The sequence below is a fragment of the Alligator mississippiensis genome, chromosome 1 (assembly GCF_030867095.1).
Source record: "Alligator mississippiensis isolate rAllMis1 chromosome 1, rAllMis1, whole genome shotgun sequence".
Taxonomy (NCBI): domain Eukaryota; kingdom Metazoa; phylum Chordata; order Crocodylia; family Alligatoridae; genus Alligator; species Alligator mississippiensis.
The window spans coordinates 456,938,927-456,962,678 of record NC_081824.1 but is presented as its reverse complement, the minus strand read 5'-3'; the positions used below and the strand labels follow the sequence as shown (position 1 = coordinate 456,962,678).

The following is a 23,752-nucleotide window of genomic DNA, read 5'->3' as shown; positions in this document are numbered from 1 at the left end:
ATACCCCTTCCCTTCACATCAGTAACACCAGAAGCAGACAGTGTACAGACAGGTGTACCTCCTTGCCACATTTGCTGCATTGCTTTGGTTACTCCTGGTATATCATAAAACCTCAACCGGGCCCCAGCTGGATCAAAGATGGGAGGTACTGCACCCCACTTGGGCTCCATTCATTTGCTCTCAACGTAACTCATGCCCTCCATGATCCTGTCCAAATACCTTATTTGTCCTCCACCTTCTCCACACACATTACTCTCTGTATATGCAGTTCTATCCACCTTTCTATGTCTTCTGTCTCTAATAAATCCATATACATTCTTCCTATAATCACTCATTCCTTTGATTTTTCCTCTGCTATAAACTTTATCCTTTGTTCCTCCTTCCCACATGCCTCTGCATGTTTCTTCCAAAAATGATTCATACCCTTCACTGTTCCAGTAAGTAAGCTTCCAAGTCTTTCTGTGTTGGAAAGCAATCAGGTTGATGATATGTTTTGCCTGCACCTCCAATATCTCAAACAGTACTTTTTCTATGAACTCATATCTGTTCATTGTTGATCCTGTCTGCATCCCATCATCATTATTTTGCTTTGATGTTCAGTCTCCGATCCTCCCTGACAACCCTGGGTGCCTCCCAGGACTTACGACATGAGCACATAATTCCAGTCATAAAGTGAGGCTAATTAGCACATGGCTTCTTTGCAGGGGAGTGGGGCAGGGGAGAAGACGGGGTATCTGGAATATACAAACATGCTGAGCAGTGCTGAGCTGTGGGGTCACTGTGGAGAGCAGGCCCACACTAATCATATAGGCCAGGCTGTGAGAGGCTACAACAATGGGATTCTGGGTGAACCATATGCCATGTTATGGCTGACCGCAGCCCCTAAATGCTGTTGACTCTGAAGGGGTCCAGCCCATGCATGGACTAATGCCATGCAGTTTACTGGACAAGGGAGTTATGATCTCAGCCTTTTGGCTAGGATCAAGCAAGACTGGGGGCATCTGAACCCTAAAGCCTCCAGGCCTGGGGTTTGCATATAGAATACCTACCTGGATTTGGGGAAAATCAAAAGCCCCAAACCACTTGCGATGCATTGCACATGCACCCCCTGAACATGACAGTGCACCCCCTGAGAAAAGGTGCCACTAACACTGCTGGCAGTGCCTGCAGGCGGTCGCCACTTGCCACCCTCAACCCCCCCCCCCCACTGCCGACACTGCCGGTGGCATCTACGGGCAGTCCATGATCAGTTGCTGGCTCCTGGTCAGCTGTCTGCTGGTGGTCACCGACTCCTGGTTGGTGCTCACCACACCCGCCAACAGCGCCATGGATGCTTGTGGGAGCTCCCGCTTACCGCCACCACACTTCTGCCACTGACAGCACCACCATCTGTGGGAGCTCGCTGTGCCCCCCCCGCCTCCAGAGGCATGTAGTGTTCATGCCCCAAACCAATGGATCTGGGGGAAAGGATATTTGTCTGGTGGTAGACCCATCAAATTTTGGAACTTGACTATTTGGTTTTGCCCATTTGAATCTGGAATAGATTTGGCTCTTGAAACAATATCAATTTTAAAAAATAGTTTATAATAGATTGCCAAAGTGCTGCTCACAATTGTGTTTATAAAACACCTGTGTTAAAACTTACCTAAAAAAGGTAACATGCATCAATTCTGGATGAACTAAGTCTATGGGTACTACATGCAGATTGCTACAGCCATGGCTAATTTCAAGGTTATTGTTTTTGGATTTGCTCTTCACTTCCATGAGCTCAGGGGGAGCAGGGTTTGACAATAAGAGGAGGGAGAAGGGGCTGCCAAAGGAAAAAGTTGTGGGGAAAGTAGGGAACAAAGGGCTACCTAATTCCTTAGATTTATTTCCCTGGATGTATCAGAGGGAGGGAGACAAGTTAAAGACAAACCTCCAATAATTAGATTCTATACTTGGAAAATTTTTTTAAAAAATTATAAATCTCTATATATAGAATCTGATTTTTGGAGGGTTGTTTTATGAGTGAAGGCATATTCTATTCAAGTAAATACAGTAAGTGGGTAGGTGAGATAAACTGATTAAGGTAACCTTAGTAGGAGAAATACCATCCACTTTTTTTACTAGTTTATTTTACCTATCAAGTTTCCATTATTTGGTTAAGTCTTACAAGGCTTTCCTGAAAGGACCTGCATTTCCAGTCTGAATTAAGTCTCAAATATTAGCATAATTCAGACGGTTTTGCAGTGTCCATAAGGCTGGATCTCTCTCAGCACATTCTGTACTGCCTCTCTGGTAAATAGGCACACTGACATTTATATCTTACTGCTTCCTTTACAGTGGGCAAACTGTCACAGGACTTGGAAACACCTCTCCAAAGACTTCCTCCCTGATGTTAGTAGTCATAGTCTTGTGCCGAGGTCATCTTGCACTTGGATGAGATAGGAGTATGATTCAGCAGCTGTAACTGTGACTGAGAAGTCCTCTTCAGGATCCGCTCTGCTCATCCCACATGGGGAGGGGACTAGAAAAAGTACCCTAAACATAGAATGTCTAATACAGTATTCTCTATTATATGTCCCAACTCTTGATGCTGCTTGTGAAACCAAGGAGGAATTCTATGCCAACCTTGACCAAGTCTTTTCTGACATTCTGGAGAGAGACAGACATATCTGCAATTTCAATGCCAGATTCAGAAGGGACTCTAACCTTGGAATGGAACCATCAGCAAGGAAGGAAGGAAATGTGAACTACAATGGCCTCCTTCTCTTGACCAATAGTGTGGAATATGGACTCACCGTCACCAACACCCTGTTCCACTATGCACAAAACATCATGGCAACACCCACAATCTAAGCATTGGCACTTGAAGAACTATGTCATCTTCTGTGCCCAGAATCACAAAGATGTCCACATCACTGAGCTATGCTAGGAGCTGATGATTGCTGTACTTATCATCAACATATCCGTTTGATTATGTCACTCGAACTGGCTCCCAAATGATGGCTGTGGCAGAAGCAATGCCGATGGAAGATCAATATTGAAGGACTCAAGGACCCAAGCAAGCAAGGCCTTTTCCACTAATGCCTCAATGAAAAACTTGTGAATTCCAATGAACAGAAATGGGAGAAGGTCAGTGGCATGTGGGGTGCCCCCAAGCCCACCTCTCCAGTGCTTGTGAAGAGACACCTGGATTCTCTACCAGGTAACATCAAGACTGGTTTCATGAGAATGACCAGGAAATCCAGGAGTTGATCAACTACAAGTGCCAGGCCTTTTGCACTTGGCAAAATGATAATAACTCCAAGCAAAAGAAAGAAAATCTCCAACAAACCAGGGCAAATGTCCAAAGGAGGACCCACAATATGAAGAAAAAACAGTGGGAATGCAAAGCTAAGGAAATTCAATATCTCACTGACATCCACCATATGCACAGTTTCTTCAGTGCCACCAAAGCCATCTACAATCCCATTCCTACTGTTTCAATATTTAAGTCCTGCTAGCAAAGCAGAACCAATTTGGAAGTAGAAAAGAGCTGTACTCTCTGTCTTCTCATCTCTTCAACAGACCTGTTAACCAAGTCCCAGCTGTAGGTTTTCTTTTAACTTTAGTCTTATTTTCATCTAACCAGCCACAAAGACAGTAACACCTGTGCTGCCCTGTTGAACACACAAACATTGAGTAGGTATAACTACAAGTAGAGTTAAATTGCAATAATCTTAATTTCTGAAGATGATGTGGATAAAAAAGAGCTCCATTGGACATCTAATTTTTGTTTTCAGGTCTGGTGGTTAAGGGGGGTGGGGGGAGCATTCCTTTACTTGCAAACTCAGCAACTCTGATACTCAAATCTTTGCAACACAATAAAATACAGAACTCCCTGGTGCGTTTTCTTTTAAGAACCCATTTTGTTTGTTTGTTTGTTTCCAGAGAAGAACTACACTTCAAAGACTCTAAATCTTTAAAATTTAATTCATCAAGACAACAGAGACTGTGCAATTTTGGTAGCCTCTCTGGAACAATACAAAGACCTCTATGATATTCACAGAAGCTTAAACAATCATGTACTGAAGATGTTAGTTGTGAATTTTGAACTACTCACTGCAAACTGTAAAACAAATAAATTGCAAGTACCTACTTTCTATCTCATCTATATAATCATCTATGTAGTGCTGATTTTTTGAGGTATGTTTGCATTTGTTTTCTAAGCCTAATCATCACCATTTTCCTCAGAGGAAAACAACTGCTGTTACTGTTAAAAACAGCAAAAAAATATGGTAGAAAGAGCAAAATGTGCCTTTGGAGAGGTGGAAAGAAAAATCTAGATGTGCAGTTGACCTATCAGCAGCTTCTAGTGGTAGAATATGTGGGAAACTTATGGAATAAAGGTTACATGTTTATAACCCGTATCTGGGCTAACCAGCCAATTAGTTGAGAATCAATAACAGAACAGATGGCACATGGAAAAAAGCTTCTTGCCTATTGGCTGGTAGAGGAAGCAATGGAAGGGACCAGTAGTGTAACTTGGGGTGGGGGAAAGAGTGGGGAGAGGGGAAGATACAAGGGGCACCAGCACAGCCTGGCTACTAATTTAGAAAGAGGCAGAACCCAGAGCTTGCCTTAGGGGTAGACTATGCTGGCAACCACCCAAGGCACCATGGTCCAGGGGCACCAAAGTACAAGTTTACCCAGGGCACCAGCTTTGGAAAGCCCGAGTAACAGAGTATTGTGACCTTATCCAAAAGAAGTTTAAGGGACTACTTGATCCCATGTACAAGAAATGATGTGGGATGGGGATACCTGACAGTAGAAGGCTCTTAATCTAAGCAAAGACATAACCAGAGCAAACAGCTAAAAACTGAAAACCTCATTCATGCAGACTAGAAATAACACAGAGATTTCTCACAGTGTGAGCAATTTACCACTGGAACAACTCACCAAGTACTGTGGCTGAGTCTGTACCATCATTTCAAGTTCCTAAAGCAAGACTGGATTTGTTTCTGAATAATGGGCTCTAACTTAAGCAATGGTGTGCTTGAGGAATTACCGAGTTAAATTCAATGGTTTATATTAGGCAGAGATGCCTTTTCAGGATCATGTGAAGAAACATGTCACGGTGGCCACATGTACAGGAGACACCGACTGCGCCGTCATTACTGCACAGCCATCTAGTGCTGTGTATACAAGTACAAATAACTGCACAGTAGCATTGCCCAAGAGCTTTTAGGTGATGTTGACTGCGCAGTAGCTCATTACTGAGCAGTCAGTGTAATAACAAGCTACTGCACAGTCAGCATCTTGTGTAGACAAGGCCAGCAGCAGACAAAGAGTACTTGCTCTGTGACTAAAGTGCTAGAGCAACTAATCATAGAATAAATAAAGTTAAAGTTGGAAGTGACCTCAGGAGGTCATCTAGTCCAATCTCTACTCAAAGCAGGACCATCCCCAACTAGAGCATCCCAACCAAAGTTTTGTCTACCCAGGTCTTGGAAACCTCCAAGGATGGAGATTCCACCACCTCTCAGGGTGGAAAACGTTGTTCCAATGTTTTACTACCCTTACTGAGAAAATTCTTCCTAATATCTAACCTAAACTCTCTTGCTGCAACTTGAGACCATTACTCCTTGTTCTGTCAACCCTATGGGTTTTGAGCCTACTAAGACCATTTTATTTTAGAGTTGTTCCCAATAAATCAGTAAAGAAATGAGGTAGGTTCAAAAAGTGTACAGGAAGTGAAGGACCCCAAGTTTTTCATGTTGAGGTTTATCATTCAAATTCTGCCCAAGTTTTTTGCCATGTGACACTACTGTGCTGTAGTCTCAGGCTACTGTGCCGTCAGCATCTTGTGTAGATACACCCAGCATCACCACAACTTGCAAAAATCAGTATCCTTACTGGAAGTCCTTTTGGAAAGTGCTCTCACCGAATGAGCAAGAATGAAATTCAAGACTCTGGTAGGAAAACACTGCACGACAGCTATCTTTATTACCCACAATGCCTAAAATTATGTGCCTGACTTCATATAGGTAAGGTAATCATTTCAGACATGTATATGATGACTTAGTGCTAATAACTTTCCAGGGTAGTGTGTCTCTTCCTCAACGTGTGCTTATGATATAATATTGCACTTTATGGCATGGTGTCCATGCTCCAAGTCATCAAGTGCCTGCAGTCAGATTTCAATAAAATGTGTGCGGGCCGGGAGCGATCTGGGGCCCTTTTGTGCGCACGGGCTGTGGCCAGCAGCCCGGGCATGCGGGGTCGGAGAAAACAGGCGGCGAGCTAGAATGAGTCACGGAATGCGTAATGGTTGATTCAAGATTATTTACTTACACCGAAGATGGTCGCGGTGTAGGCTGGACGGTTTTCCAGGCACAGCTCCGCTTAAATCCTCATTTGAGGACTACGACAAGCTCGGTCTCTCCTATGGAGTTGTCGAAGCTCCGTGGATCCATCTCTTTTGCGTGCAGGGAGGGATACGTCTAGGAATCAATCGGTGACGGGGAGAGGCCAGAGGCTGATCAGACCTCTGTTGCCTGCTTGAAATGAGTTGGGTCCGATAGGATCCGCAGCGCTTAGAGATCTTCACACAGGGTGAAGTCTCTTCCTCCTGATGTTCGTGGAGTCCTTCAACTTGGGCGGAAACCACTCAAGCTTTTTATACGGCTAGCAAGCCAATCACTAGCCGCCACGTATGCATAATTTAACACAAACCAATAATGTGGCTCGAATTCTAATACAAATGGCGGGAACTCTTTGCAACGAGCATTTCTCAGATGCAAAAAGGAATGCACACTGCAAAGAAAGCTTCAAATGGGCAGGAATTCTTTCGCACCGGGGTTCTCCTCTGCAGCAGAAAACTCCACCATGCAAAGAAGCTGCAATTTAGCATGAACATAATTTAGCAGTGCCGAAGCACACACAAAACAAAAAAAATCACAACTTTGGGTTGTGACAAAATGGAGGCAATGTTTTTCTCCAGTGATTTCATTCTAAACTAAATTAAACCCCAATCCATAAAATTTGGTTCACCCTCAGCTTTACTAACTACTTGGGAATAGTCCATCACCTACCCCCAGAATACCTGAGAGCCAGCTGACAAGTTTAAAGGGCTAATTCCGGTCATCGCCACAACGCCTCTGTCCTGCTCCATCCATAAAAACTGTTACAACCAGACAGGGGAGTGTTCCTGAAGTGTAGCAGGTTCTAGGTACAATATAAATGGTCTTACACAGTCTTGACTTACAGGTCCCAGCTTAGACAACTTGGCAGCAGTGGAACAGAGTAAATGTCAATGAAGTATTTCTCTATAGGATGTATCTATAGGAATGAGGCCTGTTGGACATTTTGGCTGCAGCATAACTCAGAGGCAGCCATTAGAGTGACCCCATGGGCTGCTCTAATTTATTCTGGGAACTATTTCAGTTCCATACCCCCAGACCCTGAGGTGCAAAGGGAGGTGAAATCTGTTCCCCAGTGAAGAAATATGGGATCTGGCAGTAAAACAGCCTTTATGGAGCATTGTCTATAAATGTGTCAAAGGAAAGTGACTTCCAGACAGCTATACCCCTTTTGTAACCACTCATTCTGCACGCCCAGAGAATCTGCATAGGGTTTCCACTTACTCAGGGAGGGACACGGTGGGCATATGTGTAACCATCTTGACCACACAGAGAAGTAGCAAGGGGTTGAGGCAATCAGGAACTCTTGCAGCTGGAACAAAAGCACTGCCATTAAATTTTCTCGGAAACCAGTGCTTTATTCCTCTTGGAGATTTGATAGACGCTGCAAATACCGAATGGATCACCATCTGCACTCATTTCAGCAGCATGGGATTCAGAATCACCTGATTCCTCTCAATACCCGCATGCCAAAAAACACAGACTTCAAATCTTTTCAAAGAAGAGCAAGCCAAAAATAGACGGCTTATTTTTGTCCCATTTGCCACTGTGAAGATGCCTATTTAGAAAGAATTGCTAACATGACCTTAAGTTTCACTTCCACCAGAAATGGGGAATTTCTTCTACTTCATGCTACAAAATAGTTAATATAAAATGAAGGGGGTTTATGTAATATAAATAAATATAGCCACCATGGAGCAAACTCATTTTCTATTTGGTTCCTGGAGTAGACAGAAACAACAACTTACTGATTTAGAGGAAGTAAAGTTCTGACTGCAGGACTATTAGGATTAGCCAAAGGGAAACAATTATTTATCATTGTTGATGCATGTGATCTCGAACTAGTTACCCAACACCTGAGCTTTTATTGTTTCAGTAAGAAAATCATTTGAACTGGCACACAGTAGAGGCAAGCATGAAAGTGGACCAGCAGTTAAGGTTTTACTGCAGAACACAGGAAACCTGTGCTCCAATCCCAGGTCCTCCACAGACCTTCTGGATGACCTTCAGTTACTTGCCATCCTCATTTCAGCTTTTTGTCTATTGAAATTATGAACTCACTGGAGCCAAGACAGTCTCTCATGCTGCCCCAAGCATAAAGGAGATCTCTATTTAATAAAGAAATAATTAGTTTCCATTTCGGGGATTGGCAGGTGAAATATTATGTCCTATATTAACCAAAAGGGTAGACTAATGGTATAATCTAGGAGTAAAGCCAATTAACACAAGGCTGGTGGCCTTGGTTTCCATTTGAATATCAGGTTCACATGTTGCAGTTTCAAATTAGAGACCTCCCTTCAGAACTGCAGACAGAAAAGCTGCAGCAGACGTGACTTGGTAGGTTTTATTTTTTCAGCTGAAACAAGTTGTCTTTAGATAAAGCCATTTTAGAAAACATTTTTCTTTTTGTACTGGGAACCTGGAAGATCCTCTACAATTCTCAGGCCTTAGGCCTGTCTTGGAGCTGGGAACTCTGGCAGCCCTCTGCAGCTTATCAAATAAACTGATATTTTTGCAAAAATGTCAGTTTTGCTAAGAAGCTTCAGGGTCTGTTTTTTCAGGAAGCATCAAGACAAAAAAACATGTATATTTTGGTCCACTTTGTACAAAAACCAAACTTTCAAATGATAAACTAACAATGAAAATTCCCATGAACCAGAAAGAGTTATTTTCAGTCTTCTCTAGTCTGTAACATATTCCTTTCACACACACCTTGATAAAGTCAAAGCAACAGAGATCCCTGCATGCATTTTTTCCTTGCTCCTTTTACGGATCCTCCCCATCAACCTTCATTATTGCTCTACTGTGATATATGCTTCATGCTAGTAAAATATTTTCTGTTAAGACAAGTTGCAAAGGGCATGAAGAACTGGTCTGCTATATTAAATGTTGCCCAATTAATCATTGTTACAATTGCATAACAAAGAAAATGTCAGTGTTCATATGGTACCTAACCAAGAGCACAAACTGAAAATACAGACGGTGAACTCCTGGCTGTACTAAAGCCAATGACAAAGATCCCATTAACTTCAATGCACCCAGGGGTTCTTTTTACCTCTAGTCACCGATATGTCTGAAATTGGTCTTTTTCTCAGCATTTCAGCAAAGTCTCTTTTTGAAAGGTCAAAAGGCAAAATGCAGCAAAGGGTCTGTTTCTTGAAACAAAACAGCTTGTTATTTTATTTTGCTTTGTGCTTTGAATGACCATATAAAATCACTGATCCCAAAAAGGAACAAACAAAAGGTTCAAACAAATCGTGTATGCTTTCCTGGGTCTACTGCTAGCACAATGTGTGGACATAGACAAGTAACCTCACATTTTTTCCCCCAGTTTCCCATATAAAATAAGGGTGATAACTTACTTTTTTCATGGGAGTGATACAGAAAGAATTAATGTCTGCACACCAATTAATGTAAAGGAATCACTATAAGAGTCCTATGTGTAAATATTATTGACAATTTAAGTACTCTTCAAAAATATTAAATCGTACAAAAATCTATGAATGAGATATATGTTCACATAAGAGTTGCGTGGGACCTGAATTTTTACTTTGTGGGAAATTCCACCTTCTTTATTTTAAAATGGAACAACCCCTCCCCAAAAGAAAAAAAAAGTTCAAAATAAAATAATTTAATTTTGAATACATACAAACATTTCTGTGATGCAATCTGAAATACATATTTCAGTTTAAACATTTTCATAAAATAAGAACAATAAAGGTTGGGTTTTTTTCCAAAATGGAAAATCAAAACATTTTGTTCCAAAAAGGCTGAAGCAATAATTTTCAACCTCAGATTTCACCACTCTGATTTGTTTATAAATAAAATTATATAAAAATTTACATATTTCCACACAGTATTTCAGTTTATTCACAATGGTATTTTATGAGAAAGCATTAAAACAATTTTGAATTTCTGTATACAGACTGGAAGAGATAGCAGAAGTATAAACTCATCATACCCTGTACTTCAAAAAGAATACCAAAGCATACAGTTTCATGAATACAACAACAAATAATGTATTTACATTTTTCTACTATATTTTGCCAATGTGCTTCAGTTTTTCAAGATTAATGAGATTCTTAAAGGAGTAGTGTCTGAAGGACAAAAGGACACTTGAAATGAAGAGCTCAGTAATGCCACATAAGTGCAATCTGTTCCTAGTAGTAGGTATGACCAGAGGTCAACTTGTTGCTATATTTTTCTTGAATCTTGGATCCTGGTCTCACATGTCCATGATTGATTCCCACTTTGTTCTGTATTTGGGAGTGAGGAATTAGCCAAGAAAGCCTTGTAAAGAAACACATCTGAACAAATACAAAAGGATCTGTGAAATAGTCTTTATCTGGGAAAAAAATGTTCTATTTCTGATATAAATGTTTTCCTGGATATACCATAAGAAAATAAGCAATAGCCTTCTCTTTATGTGCAATTATTATACATCTTAATGAGCAAAGTGGTGAAAATGAAAGTTCCACTACTCATAATGAGAAGAATTCATCCCAAGTCACCAAGTCACTACCAAGTCACCAAGTCATCCCAAGTCACTACTGATAACGAGAAGAATTCATCCCAAGTTGTCAAGGAAAATGTTTCCAATTGTATTTAGATTGCAACTTTGTTACTGCTTTTTTAACTGCGTTTTTTCAGTCGCATCACTTCTTCACCTCATTCAAAGTGGCCAAATAAATTGTTTTCAATGGCAGTGCAAATTGCTTTTGTAAACTATTAGTTCATTTGACTCTAAAGCAGATTTTAGCAATAAGCATACAGTTACTGGCTTTATCTCCCTGATTAAAGGCCTAATCCAAATGCAATTTCAATCAGCTGGGAAAATTGATTACAAATGAGATTTCAATCAGGCAATAATACTGAGAAAAAAAATCTCTCAAGATTCAGGAATGCTTTTAAATGGGGTGGATGAGATGAAAAAAGACATGTGCTAATATTCTGACTGGGACTTAAACCCAGAGGTTTCTGACTAGATGTTCTTGTCCCTCTGTTCGGGGTCAGATGGATCACCATATCTGAGGTCCAGAAGGAATTTTACCCCATGGCCTGACTGGTACAGACTGTGGGGCTAAGTATAGACAGTCAAAAAGCTCAAGGCTGAAAAAATTAAATCTTCACAGATTAGTCTAAAATGCATAAATTGAATACACAAGCAAGCAAACAGACATTTACTTTTGATTCTGGAAATGCAGCCACATGCTTGCAGTGGCCCAGGCCAGAAGCTGGGGTTGCTAGAGCACAGCGCTCTGCTTGGCTGGAGCAGACAGCTTGGGCCAAGGCTAGCCCACCCACCCTGAAAGGTGGGGCTTTCAGGGGAGGTGAAAAGCATCCTGGGATACTGCAAGTTAACTTGAATATAGAGGGGATGTGAGATCAAAGTTCAATAAAATGAATTAATCTAAATCAGTTAAGTCTGATGCTACATCCATCCAGATTTATCTTAAACTGGTTTCAGCCATTTTGAAAGAGGATTATGTGCACTGAACTTCTGTTGTGCTACAGACTTGAACCAGATTCTGATCACTTAAATGTGATTGTGTATAATTTCGGTCCTAAGTCTGGGAGTTTTTGCCTCTCTCTATGGCAAGGGAGGCATGGCCCTCTTGAGCATATTTGAACAACCTTTGAAGCAGCAGGACCTTGGCTGCCATAGTCCCCCTGCTTCAACTCTGGGAGGTTAGATTATTATATCTCAGGTTGTGTTAGGTTGACTCTGTAGTTTTTTAAGAGGTTAGATTATGTTTTCCTCTAGAATGCTATAGCCCCAAATCTCTGTGTCCTTGGGCTGAGATTTGCAGATCAGTGCAGAATGTCTCTACACATTTCATAGCAGTTTTGAAGTCTACTGGTTAAGGAGGGAATGGAATAGGGACTCCTAAATTTTATTCTGCATCATAATTAACTTGCTATAGCATGATTTAGAGTAGATTTTGTGTAGTGTTCCACTCTTTGTTCCCATTTAACTCAATGATAAATTGACAGGCTCCCAGAATTAACCAACTCAAAGTTTTAAAGATTTAACCCCTAAATCCTCCATCTCTTTGTAAAATTCATATAACAGTGTATTTCTGTGCCACAGGAAGGTATTGTAAATTTTCCTACAGAGCTCTCTTTTGATCCATAGTTGAAAGTCAGCACAGAAATAAAAACTATTATTGTTTTGTTAGAACTACCTTTCATGTATTGCTTTGGGTTACTTTTTGCTGTCAGTCAGATTCCAAAAAAATCTTTCACTAGTGGTAATGGTAATTCCAATTGAAGCATCTATTTTTGCCACCTTCCTGACACGGTTTCAGGAGAACAATGTGACTTTGGGTTTTGTGACATAGGAACACTACAAAAAAAATCTACTCTAAATCATGCTATAGCAAGTTAATTATGATGCAGAATAAAATTTAGGAGTCCCTATTCCATTCCCTCCTTAACCAGTAGACTTCAAAACTGCTATGAAATGTGTAGAGAGATTCTGCACTGATCTGCAAATCTCAGCCCAAGGACACAGAGATTTGGGGCTATACCATTCTAAATCCTAGAGACAAAGTCCAGACAAAATTGCTGAATCAAATTATCAGTGGAGAAAAACTTTTGTAAAGTTTTGCAGATGTGTACATCTTGTGTAAGGATCAAACAGTGCTTAATTCACGTCCAGAAAACAATGAAAAACCCTACCACAGAGATGATCAGCATGCATAGAACAGAAGTATTACTTAATAATAATTAGACAAGTGCCTAATACATTTCTGTCTCATATAACAGACTCCCAGGAAGCCAAATATTTTCTTTTTCCCTTGTAAAAGCTGCAGAAATAGTGAGGGAAGAGACAGCTGATGCTTGGCTACCTATTCACTCTCCTTCCTGATCACCCCCTCACCAAGGCAACCAGGACAATCAGAAGCCCTCTGCCACAATAACTTCCCCAAAGGAATGATGGGATTGCGACTAAGTCACAAGCGTAAATAGAACAGAACAAGTGCCGATGCTGAAGCTTCTAAAAGATGCTGAAAGTAAAGCAGCAGGCATCCCTCTCAAGAGAACCGGAGCTAGCTAAATTGGCATGCAGGCATTGGATCAGGATTTAACATTTTTAACCTTAATTTTGAAAAGCATGTTAATAGATGTAAATAAATAGGAAAGGGCTGAATGTTCAGTATCTTTAAAAAAAAAAACACCCTAAAAACTCTGTTAGTATGGCAGTTCCATTAAAGTGTTGTAGTCACAGCTACCCCACTCTAACACTACAGTTACAATTAAAAATAAAACCTAAAAATAACTAGGTAGAGGGGTAGTAATGAGCTATGGCAGTATTATCATCACACCGTCTGTAAGTATGATAGCTCTTCTCCTGCACCTCCCTTCACATTTGTGAAGTTCATGAGAAATCACGGAAAATGTTAAATATAAATACATGGATTCATTTCTATGACCCATCCAATTTTAAAGGCAAGCTGTTCTCTTGTTAAAGAGGATTCTGTTTTTCTCCACATGAGTTCTCATGTTATTTGAAGAGAAAGAAGATGCGTCAACAAGGTCAGCTTGTGAGATTAGACGGTAGGAACCCAATTTTACACTTACTTTGGAAATGATTCCACTCTCTCACATACCATTTTAAAAGAAGAACACCTCCACTGAAGTCTATGGTAGTGGTTCCCAACCCTTTTTTATACTGCGAACAGGCAAACTCACTCAAAGAATTTTGGTAAACCAGGTATAAAAACAATCTAATTTAGTTATTTAAATTTAATTTTTAAGTGGGCGGGGGGGAAGGGATCACGAGGAACATCATCAATAAATGAGGAGACAATAGCTAAAAATCATACATACACATCACTAGCTGGCTAACGTTAACTAGCTAGCTGCCAAGGAGACAGGGAGAACATGAGCCGGATGCTAGTAGCTACCACAGTCTTGCTGATACACAAGTGACTAGCCACAGTTCCTGTGGTCCAATTTCAAAAGCTGAAGTCACAGTTATTGGCCAAGCGAGGATATTCTCGCCCCGCCGATCAGCATGGTGTGGGCACGACCTGGGCATAGAACTGTTGCTAGCAGTGATTAAAGCTTGTGCCACAACCTGGCAGCCAACCCTTCGCGACCTGGTACCAGGCCGCAGCCCAGTGGTTGGGAACCACCGGTCTATGGTATTTTGCTGCTGTAAATTGAATCAGGCTTTGAGTACTTGCACTTGGTAAGATATTAGTTTCCACCTAAATACACCTATTAAAAGACAGTACTTTATACCTTATGCTCTTTCAAACTGCTTTGTAAAACTGGACCAAACCTGAATTTGAAAACACAGACTTGATCCTCAGTGTAAATTATGTTTGCTACACCAAAGTCAAAAGAGCTATGCTGAATTTCACTAGCTGATGAATGGACTTATACAATTCTAAGTTATGTCTTTGATGTTTCCTTCTGCATTTGTGGATTTTCAGTTACTAGGGAAAGAGTATAGATCAGAGTACTCATTTGAAACAATGGGAAATCCGGGTTTTAAGATGAAGTTAGCTTGCTCTCCATTACTGTTTCATGATCGGAGTTGGTTTTGTTCTGGTTTGTTATTTTGGGGGCGGGGGCTTATTTTGTTGTGCTTCTGTTTTTGGAGGAGGGTTTGGAGGGGAGGTCCACATGGTGATAACACCCAAAATATACAAGGTACCAGTACCTCCTGGAAACAGAAGGAAGACAGTCCCCATGCCAAGAATTTCCAATCTAAACGCCCAAACAAGGATATAGGTTTCAAATAAAGGCCCAGATTTTGGGTAACCCCTGTGGACTATAAAGGGATGAAAGGGTCACACACACATACAGAGTCTCTGCACAACCTTGCCAGAGCAGAACACCCAAAAACAGACAGATTTTTTTAATGGATGGCATGACTGCATTCACCTACCTGTTCAAGGAACAGCTATGAGAGAGAGTGTGCATCTTTCCAGTGTTGCTCCAGAGTGGCATGGCTTTGCTATCTCTCCTATCCAGGGCTATGGCCTGTTGTCTGACTGATGGTGATCAGGCTAGGGATGGGCATACCTCCTACTAATTAAAATTTTGGTGGTTATCCTTGTTTCCTCATGCCCCCAAACCCATGGTTATTCACTGCCACTGTCTTCCTACAACAACAATTTCCCATTTCATTTCCAGTGTGCTAATGGCTCTTCTTCCCAACATTCAACCAAAGCAGCTGTTTCAATGAGATTATCAAGCCATGTGTTACCATCTGCTCCATGCTGGGTGGCCATGGGAAGTGTCAGAAGTTACGCATTTTCACTCTGCAAAAAATCTCATCTACAAGAACTGTTATCATCCCTGGCATGCTAGTCTGATTGCAATGAATGTTTAACCTCTTATTAGGGACACAGCCTAAACAGAACATGAGAGTATCACATAAAAAATAAATTAATATGCCAACCTGAAATAGCCTCTATTTTTTTCCATGCCTCCATGTTAATATTCACACATATTTGGAGCTGGGAAAGTTGCACACAAGGAGATATGCAAAAGGCATCAGATGGCACAAAGCAGCTTCACCACATGATACAAAGCTGTGTGATTTATACACTATTATATTAAACTGCTAATGTATTCCTGCATACATATCTGAATATGACTGCAATTATTCACCAGCCCTCATTATCATGATGGAAAAATCACTTTGAGAAATCTGCATATATATTCTAAGATGGTTTATGTTCACTGCAGTCGATGGCCTTTTAGCACTTACAGGCAAAAGTTGAACTTATTCATGGGAGGAGAGGTTTCCACAGCCACGCATCAGGTCAACATTACCCGCAAATGAACACTGGCAAAGCATCACCTCCGTGACATGAAGGGGAGGAAAGATCTTGCTATAATACAGCCAGGAACATATCTGCTTATAGTACTAATCAAATGTTTGCAACTAGACAAGGAAACACACCATTCTTTTTGGATAGCACACTCACCAATAAAAAAAGGACCCTGTTCCACATTGTACACATTATGTGATCAGTACTTCTCTGTTAACCCACTCTTGGAAGTAAGTCAGGCATCTAAGGGTAAGAGGTAACTCTTAAGATTAAGGATCAATAAATGAATAATTAATCTGCAATAGTTTGAGCTGTTTCTCTTCTCACTTAAGAATATAAGACTGCAGGGCTCCTCCTGGATCATCAGGTTCAAACTCTGGCTATCACAGACTGCAGTTCATATAATTATTTTCTTATACTTAGAAAACTCTGTCTTAAGTTAGTTACATATTTTACCCCCACTAAAAACTCTCATGGTTAGAAGTCTTTGCCTATTTTCCAGACTAAATTGTTCAGTCATTTGTTCTTGCATCAACGCTGGATTTGACATTAAATGAATTTACCCCTTCTTGATGTTTACCCAAATTGATATATGTATAGGCAGAAATCACATCCCTTCTCAGCTTTCATTTTGGTAGCCTAACCAAACCAGGATATTTTAAGCTCTCAAAAGATTGACTTGCTGTTTTTCTAATAATTCTAGTAGTAATTCCCCTCACTTGTCCCAATTTAAAATTAATCTTTTTTGAAAATAGGTGATCAAACATGACCTTAAATTTTTATCAGTGATGTATTTCCAATAAAGATAAGGAAGCATTAATGACGTTGTGGAAGGCACTAGTTAAATACTTCATATGGAAAAGTGTATACAGCTTGGTCACCTGCACTACTGTTAATCTGTTCAGCTCAGCAAGACCACACAATAAGGCAAGTTAGGCTTTGGAATCTGCATCTACTCATCCCTCTCACACCCTTTTGCTCCATGCACCTCTTGGTAAACTCTCTAAATGTCTCTAAGTCTCTCAGTAAAATTTCTAATGCCTAACCCAAATTTTAAGACAGGCAAACGCATGCCAGATGCAATCCTGGCCTCTTGTACACTAGCTTTAGACAGGGGAATGAAAAGAAAATTGATCTAGTGTCCTTAGATGGGGAGCCCAGGTGATCTGTTCCTCATTTTAGATAAATCCTCATCTTAGATAAATGACCCCTTCCCTCTTTGGGCACATATCAGGGACTAACTAGGAGCTTATACAAGTTCAGACACTACCACTGTGCTCCTTACCAGTAAAGCCATTAGCTTTACTTTCCATTAGCAGTTACCACAACCATAAACATAATGAATAACCTATATCAAGTGGTAGATTCATTAATGTAATTAGGTGACGCTTAATGTCTGACTAATGTCTTCTAAACGAAACACTTTTGTCACATAATTTATTATTTACATAAATACTTTTCATGGAGTGAACTTCTGGATTTCAAACATTTCATTCAGTCAACACCTGACTGATTATGGCAAGTCAAACAAAATTGAAGTGTGAAACCACTTACAGGTTTGTTTGGTTTTTTTTAAGATAACATTATAATTATCTAGAAATTGATTACTACTCACAATTCAAAGTAACTCTTTGTTGAAAAAAAATTAAACACACTTACCTTCAGTATGCACAGCAGAAACATAGGTCCAGTTATACCGTTTGACTATGTCCACCATGGCCCGAGCTTGTTGTGCATCAGATGGAACGACTCTCATGAAGTATTTGAACAGAGTTTTGTCACTTAAGTCCATGCTTGTGGCAGAATAAGCTATCTGAGGTATATTGAAAAGCTGCAACAAGTTCTGGACTTGGATAGCTACTGAACTAGAACCAGGTCCAATGACACCAACAATCGGCTTTTTGGAGCGGAAAGATGATGAAGATCCATCAACACAGCGTACCAGCCCTTCCTCTTCTTCTGACGAAATAAGAGAGTCCCTTATAAACTCAATGCTTTGCTCCAAAGCCACAGCAGAATGCCAACATGAGTCTCTTATTTCACAGCCTAATGTTATATTTGGCAACAGTGTTGGGTCCAAATTAATTCTGTCAAGGGTATGAAGCATTGCCTCCACTCTCTGTATGCCATATTGCTCCCTTACCTCTCCACATTTCCTCTCATGGACCTTGTCAACAGTTGGCTGATGATGGACTGAAAACAGAGCTCCGATAATAATATCACCAGGCACATATGCAACCACCCTTCTTTCATTGGTCTGTGCAGAAACCAAAAGTCCAAAGTTCCCGTTGACATCCTCCTTCAATAACAGGATTGCAAGGATCAGCAAAAGGACCATTTTAGGAAATGGTTTAAGCTGGTAGAGACATGTTGGAATACAATGGAGAGCTGTTAAAGAGCAGTTAGTATACCTTCTGGATAAGAGGAGCAGAAAACTGATGGTTAACCAGGTATTTCCATGTATTCTTTAAGGAACCACCATTGTCTCCAAGGAAACAGCTATGCAGAGCTGCACACGTGAGCATAATCTTCATATCCTTAAAAAAAAAAAGTAAAACAGAACTAGCTTTAAAATCAGTTGTAAAGATGAAATCCTGGAGTCAACGATTAAAAAAAACCCAACTTATTAAGTATTTACTATTTAATATATCATTGAAGCTGGAAATCCTTCTTTTTTTGTATTTTACTGTATAATACCAAGCCAGATACTCAACTGGTATAAGTAAGCATAATTTGAATAAAGTCCACATGATCTCTAAGGGATACACAAAGGACAATTTAGGGGAGACTGACTGTCAAAGGGACAACCAATAATTACACACCTGACATCCATTGATTTTTAATGGTATTTATTTGCCATTGCGCAAATAAATGTGTGCACCTTTCTAAGCCCCCCTTCCCCATCTCCAACCTTTTAAGTATTTTTATATTTTGATTCAGAATACAAATAAACCTCATCAATATGCACCGGGCTTCATTTTGCTGTCAATTTACACAATTTCTAGTGGAATCACTCCAGATGCATGCTGCCAGGAAGAGCAGATTTTGATTTTTTTGAATTTTTCATAAAATTCGGCTTCTTAAATAAAATGGCTATATTTGCAATTGAAAAATGTATTTGAAAACAAGGGGGTTTGATAGCAGTTCCTAACTATATCATGTTAATTAATATTGTATTATTTGTACATATCAGTTACTCTGTCACAGATGCAGTAGATTAGCTCCAATTAATAATACCAGATTAGCTGAAAGTTTTTTCATCTTTTTGTATCCTCCGTCAACTTCCTTACTGATGCTATAAGCATTCAAAACAGCCAAGGTATGTGTCCTCGGTGGAGGGAGCAGCAGGGGCAGGGGGCAAGAGCAGGTGGCTACAGCAGCTGGCCAGGGACTGGTAGTGGCTGCTGTTCATGTGCCCCCATTGAGTGGACACCTGGGGCTGGTGCCTCAGTCACCCACTCCTCATTATACTTCTGGCAAATCCACTCATTTCTGTAGGGTAGCACCCCATCATGCCCATGGCAAGTATATCTCTTTTATATAAAGAGATGATAGAAAACCAACATACAACACACATGTACTTACACACAATATTTGTTAGTTATTCCCTGTAAACTACCAAAAATATGCATTTTATTTTTCTTATAGCGGCTTTAATACCATGTTTTCATTTATCATCAAAGCCCTTTTGTCCTGGTCAGTGTGACAACTTGGAAATGCTCAGCAGTTCACAGCAAGTGCTTAGCACGCAACATGACTTCATTTCAAAGGTGTTTCTAATATACCAACACTCACATTTTAGATGCTGTGAATGAACCTGTTCATGTAAATGGAACCATTCATAATACATGGAATGCAAATCAACACATGCAATTAAGGTGCAACAAACTCCAGCGTAGTTCGCACTGTAATCAACTGCCCCCAGGTAGTGTCTACACACATGCCCAGGATCACAGCACTTTGAGCTGGGGCAGAGCAGGCACAGGATTGCAGGCATCCTGAGGTGTCAGTCCTAGACTCCAAGTGGCAGCATCTGGTGGTAGAAAGACTGGCTGGGGCCCAAGGGTGCTAAAGTGTGGGGCTAGGTAGCAGGCAACCCCTGCTCTTTAGCACCCTCGTTTCCCAGTCAACTCCTATCACCATCTACTTCTGTGTTTCATCACACATAAGTGCTCCTCCATAAGGTAGTATGGTCCCCAACAGTACTACCTTATGGTGGAGTTAATTAATTTACTGCACCCTAATACCGGTGCACCTGAAGATGGTGATGCTTTACTGTGGAGCTAATTAGTCAGCTCCACAGCAAAGCACATGTGTAGATGCATCCAGAGTTGAGTACAAATTTAAGCCTTTTAAGTTTCCTAGCCAATGGGTGTATCTACATAAAATGCTTTTCTACGCAGCAGACTCATCTGCTGCGCAGCAAAGTGTTACCACCTATACGTGCACGGCAATTAGAGCACAGTAGACTAACTTACTGCACTGCTGGATAGTCCCATCAGATACAAGTGGTATCCAGCAGTGCAGTAAATTACTGCACTTAAATACACGCGTAGATGGTTCTGTCAGGCTTATCTTACTCTGGCGCAAATTGAGCATATTCAGTTACATTAACTGCATGTGTAGATGCACCCACTAGTAGGGGTAAATATATGCCCTATCCTATAACAAATGAAACAACTGCTAATTCTGATTCAGATTCTGATCTCAAGTACCCTGTTGTAAGAGTTGATGTAGTTAGGATTTTAGGACTTTCTAAACTAGACCAGATTCATTGTCACTTCTAGTCCCATAATCTGTCTCCAACAATGACCTGTACCAGATGCTTCAGAGAACAGTGTCAAAAGCTCCTGCAGTAGGCAGCTGTGCCATAGCTTCTTCCAATCAGGCTCTAACAAGGCCTCTTAATCTTGCCACTCACCTCACAACTAGAGTTTAAATCCAAATCACAATGAAGATAAAGGCTACCTATACACATGCTCAGAGGTGGAAGGGGGAGGGGGAGGGGAAGGGGGGAAGGTGTTAATTAGAGAGGTTCCCAGGTAGCCATTCTAATTAAAACACCGGTCACAAATTTTAGAAATTTTAGCCCCCACAAATTTTAGAAATGGCTGCAAAACACTTTATCTAAACCTCATTTGATGAAGTTTAGTTGAAGTGCCCTGTGGCCATTTTAAAATGCAGGGGGCTTAATAAACGTGACGCTGTGGCATTCTAATTAGAATGCCAATGAGCACATGTCTGGGCAGCCATTCATAATGTTGAAGAATATAGTCAAATAGAAATAAAGCTGTCACTCTCAGCCATTTTTTCTACAGTCATATTTTATGTATATTATTTTAAACTTTTTACACTGAAGGATAGCTGTGCAATAGTTTAAAGCAACATTTTCAAGTGCATTTCTTAAAAAAAGGGTAATAATGCAGTGTTGAATAGAAATGGTCCAGTCCTTGTAATTATAAGTATTACTAGAAAGTGCTAGTAATGAAATAAAGCGCACAAATCTTTGTAAATCAGTTTATGACATATTTCTTAGTCTATGAAGACTTAGGATATCACTTTAACAGTCATATGCCATAAAGCAATACATGCAATAGAATCTAGGTCAACTCATCTCAATTTAATTACAGAACATTGCTACTACTTATCTGTCAGCTGTTTGTTGTTTGCTTCTGAAGACAGTTCATATCATCTGTAAATATTTTATGGATGAAGGACTACAGGGCACTTTTGTAAATTATCTCAGTTGAATAAAGTCATATATCTTCAAGTAGTTTAATTTATTCTTACCTTTAAGGTACTTATTCCCCCCTCTAAAACATCATAGGAATTGCATTTAAATAAAGTGGCTTTTAGCTTTTCAGGTAAAAGATGCTAAATAGGAATTACGCATTATTGTTACTGAGCCAAGTTCTGGCCTAGTAACAATAATGGCTGGAATTTTAATTATAGAGTCCCATTCATGTCCTGGCTCTCTAGGTAGAGAAGTATACAGCCGAAAGCCAGACTCCGCATTTTTGAATGAACCTACTAATTAATGATTATTCCCCTTACTGGAGCCCATTCCTGTCTTTCTTTAGTATATAACTATTTACAGGCAATTCTGGGCAGAATTAGAAATTGGATTTACACACTTTAATTATCCAACCCATTTCACAGAAAATATGTGCAAGGGCGATGGCAGTAGGACCTGTTGCTTGTTCCTCTAACTATAGTTTACATCCTTTACAAGGCTGTCTTTGCAAGGTAGCAAGACTCATAAAATAAAAGCATGATTCTTTTTGTGCTCCTTGTTCTGTTTACTTGTATGTTTTAGTTCCACAACAGATGGAGACCCCCATGGCTGAGGGCAACAAAACCTTCACACTCCCCAGGGGTAGGGTAAAAGAAATAGATTGTGGTCTGAGCTACACCAGAATCAGAGTTACTTCATTTATACCAGTGTAACTATGTGACAAAGTGACCTCTCCAATTTGGGAAAAAATAGTCATAAATCAGGCAGTTCAAGTTTAGACAACCCCCAACAAGCACACAATGATACAGATACATTGCAACGATTCTACATTTTGATCTCTGTTCCCCAGTGACCCATAAAGTTTACTGCTACACTCGGCACATGTAAGACACTGTGGAACAGAATGCTTCGGTTTAAAGGTACGTTTATGTTAAGTATTAGGGTTGCCAATAAAGTAGGTGTTTTATACTAAACTATCCAATCTAAGAAGAGAGAGAGAACTGAAAGACTCTTAAAGAACATATGTATAGTAATGTACTGGAACATGTTTTCTCAATTAATATATACCCACATTCATGTTTTCTTCATTGACATACAAACACCCCAAAATAAATACTTAGGATTTGTGTCTACTTTCACACTAGTTTATAGTGGCACAACATTATGAATTTTATTCTATTTAGTTCCAAGATACTGCAATATAAGCAAGATGAAATCAGGCCTGTAATTACTAGCACATTTCAGTTTTTCAGACATGGGCAGAAATGAGCAGAAGAGTTTTTCTTCTTTCCAATTTTTTTAAAAGCAGATTACTTGCCCTAAATATATCACCCTCAGTAATATATGCTTTTTACTAGAATCTACAACCATGAACTAGAGTGAAAATATAATACCTTCTGTCTATTCGGGTATGAAAAACCTTCTGTATCAGAACTTCTGGGTAGTGTCAATTGGTATGGCTCCTAGGAAGGTATTCAGCTATACCACCTTACCTAAGGATATAAATACCAAAATAAAATTAAACCAGTTAAACATGCACACTTGGATCTCAATCCTCAGCCAAGCTGAGTTTACATTTGGTTCAGCTGAAGAAGAGAGAAGTTGATTACAAAAATTCTGCCTTTCCTCAATCCTGCTCCAATTGGAGACCTCGGGGCTGCTCTAAGTTACTTAAAGAGACTGCAGATCTGTTGAAGTAGCAGGTCTGACAAAGCATGCAGCACCCTACCTCTCCCCTTACCCTTAGCATGTACCCTCTCCAAACTCTGGAAAGGGGAGAGGCATATGGCCTCTGTGGCACTGTGCCATCCAAGGATTTTTCTGTCTCAGGAAAAAAA

The 23,752-nt window shown here is 40.2% G+C and overlaps 1 protein-coding gene across 1 annotated transcript in view; it reads right to left on the bottom strand.

Moving 5' to 3' along the window:
- Positions 1-23,402, bottom strand: part of GRM5 (glutamate metabotropic receptor 5) — a 419,932-nt gene extending 396,530 nt beyond the window's left edge. The window contains exons 1-2 of the mRNA XM_019496384.2: positions 23,309-23,402; positions 17,840-18,717 (exon numbers count right to left, since the gene is read on the bottom strand). Of these exons, the coding sequence (XP_019351929.1) occupies positions 17,840-18,518 (679 nt within the window). The 5' untranslated portion in view covers positions 18,519-18,717; positions 23,309-23,402. The remainder of the gene's footprint in view (positions 1-17,839; positions 18,718-23,308) is intronic.
- Between the last annotated feature and the right edge of the window lie 350 nt (positions 23,403-23,752).